This window comes from Brassica rapa, unplaced genomic scaffold (assembly GCF_000309985.2).
Source record: "Brassica rapa cultivar Chiifu-401-42 unplaced genomic scaffold, CAAS_Brap_v3.01 Scaffold0820, whole genome shotgun sequence".
Classification (NCBI taxonomy): domain Eukaryota; kingdom Viridiplantae; phylum Streptophyta; class Magnoliopsida; order Brassicales; family Brassicaceae; genus Brassica; species Brassica rapa.
This window is the reverse complement of record NW_022610760.1, coordinates 20,001-22,500: the sequence shown is the minus strand read 5'-3', so window position 1 is coordinate 22,500 and position 2,500 is coordinate 20,001. Positions and strand designations below refer to the sequence as shown.

Here is a 2,500-nt window from a genome sequence, read left to right as displayed (position 1 = left end):
ATCCACTAGATCTTTGGATGGCTTTAAAGAATAGATATGATCACCACAGGATGGTGTTGCTTCCTAAAGCAAGGCATGATTGGATGCATCTAAGATTCTTAGACTATAAGTCGGTGGATGATTACAATTCAGCTCTATTCAAGATTGTCTCAATACTAAAGCTGTGTGGTGAAGAGGTAACCGATAGCATGATGCTTGAGAAGACCTATACAACCTTCAACCACTCGAATTCTGTGTTGCAAGAGCAATACAGGAAAAAGGGCTTTGCCACATATACTGATCTGATCTCTTGTCTACTCCTGGCCGAGGCAAACAATGAACTCCTACTAAAGAGTAATGGGGTTAGGCCGGCCGGGACAGCACCACTACCCGAAGCTCATGAAGTCGAGAAGAAAGATCCTCCCAATGAAACCTATTACGTCCAAGACAACAAGAAACCATACGGCAATAGCCGTGGTGGGTTCAAGAGGCGTGGACGTGATAACTCAAACGGCCGAGACGGCTACTCAACCGGCCGGAAAGGAAACCACAATAACCGTGGTCGTGGTTCCAATTACGGCCGGGGTCGAGGCAGCTACAGCCGCGGACGAGGTGGTATAACCAAACCATCTTACACGTCCAACAAGTCTCTATGCCATAGATGCGGAAGTGACAATCATTGGGCAAAGAATTGTAGAACTCCGAAACACTTGTGCGACCTCTATCAAGAGAGCATCAAGAACAAGAACCCGGAGGCAAACATGATCCAAGAAAACGTCCAAGAGGACAAGGAAGGATATGGGTATGATGCTGACAATGAATCCGACAAGGACAACCAAGATGATCTAATGGATTATGAGACATCTGATTGTCTCAAGGACTAGTTTTCGAATCACATTGTCTTATTGCTTTATGTCTTTTGATTTGGTGTTTTTATTTTATGTAATGGAATTTTTAATAAGAAGAGTTTTAAACATCTTATGAAGTCTCTAAAGTTTAGAAAATTTTGTTTATAGAATGAATGATGAGATGAGTGTACTTGTGGTGGATAGTGGCACAAGTCACACAATACTTAGAGACAAAAGGTACTTTATAAATCTCATAATGAAAAGTGCAAAGGTACACACCATTGCGGGTGAGGCAAGCCTGATTGAAGGTCACGGCCAAGCCTATGTGATGATGCCTAAAGGCACACACCTAGAGATCAAAACCGCCTTGTATTCCCCAAGCTCTAGAAGAAGCTTATTGAGTTTCAAGGACATAAGGTTAAACGGTTTTCACCTTGAAACATGGGAAGAAGGAAACAAAGAATTCCTTAACATAACCTTGATCACCAAAGGCAACAAAAAGATCCTAGAGACAATGCCCGCAATGACCACTGGTCTGTACTATGCAAGGATCAGTATGATCGAGGCCAATGCCTCCGAACTATTCACTTTATGGCATAACCGGCTAGGCCACCCCGGAACAGGAATGATGCGAAAACTGATGATGAATTCACAAGGGCACACATTCAAAGGAGTTATCCCACGAAATCTCACATGTGCAGCATGTGCACAAGGGAAACTCATAATCAGGCCATCACCAGCTAAGGTTCATAAAGAAACCTTAAACTTTCTGGAAAGGATTCAAGGAGACATATGTGGACCAATACACCCACCTTGTGGGACGTTTAGATACTTCATGGTCCTCATTGATGCATCGACCAGATGGTCACATGTCTGCCTACTATCCACAAGAAACCTAGCCTTTGCACGGCTGCTTGCTCAGATGATAAGGCTGAGAGCACACTTTCCAGATTTCCCTCTTAAGACTATACGTCTAGACAATGCTGGTGAGTTTACGTCCCAAGCGTTTAATGAATACTGTATGTCCATGGGGGTAAGAGTAGAGCACTCCCTGGCACATGTCCATACACAGAACGGCTTGGCCGAATCATTCATTAAACGGATTCAGCTGATAGCCCGGCCACTGCTTCTGAAGTCTCAACTTCCGGTATCAGCATGGGGACATGCGGTTTTACATGCAACGGAACTGATTCGCATCAGGCCATCTAGTGAACATATATATTCACCATCCAAACTACTCACGGGTCAAGAGCCAGACGTGTCCCACATCAAGACATTCGGATGTGCCGTCTACGTTCCAATTGCTCCACCACAGAGAACTAAGATGGGACCACAAAGGAGGATGGGAATATACGTAGGATATGACTCCCCAAGTATCATAAAGTATCTTGAGCCAACAACCGGTGATTTGTTTAAGGCCAGATACGAAGACTCACAGTTTGATGAGTCCAAATATCCGTCCTTAGGGGGAGATAACAGCCGGTTGATTTCAAAAGATTTAGAATGGTTTAGACCATCAACATCTTGGCAAGATCCTCGGACTAGAGAGTGTGATCTAGAAGTCCAGAAGATAATACATCTACAAGAGCTAGCTAACAAGTTGCCAGATACATTTGCTGACCCAAACAGAGTAACAATGTCACACAACCCGGCTTGTAATGCACCCATAAGAC

The 2,500-nt window shown here is 44.0% G+C and overlaps 1 protein-coding gene across 1 annotated transcript in view; it reads left to right on the top strand.

Moving 5' to 3' along the window:
• Window positions 1-863, top strand: part of LOC117131055 — a 1,083-nt gene extending 220 nt beyond the window's left edge. The window contains exon 1 of the mRNA XM_033283510.1: window positions 1-863. This exon is cut by the window's left edge and continues 220 nt beyond it. Within this exon, the coding sequence (XP_033139401.1) occupies window positions 1-863 (863 nt within the window).
• Window positions 864-2,500: the final 1,637 nt, after the last annotated feature.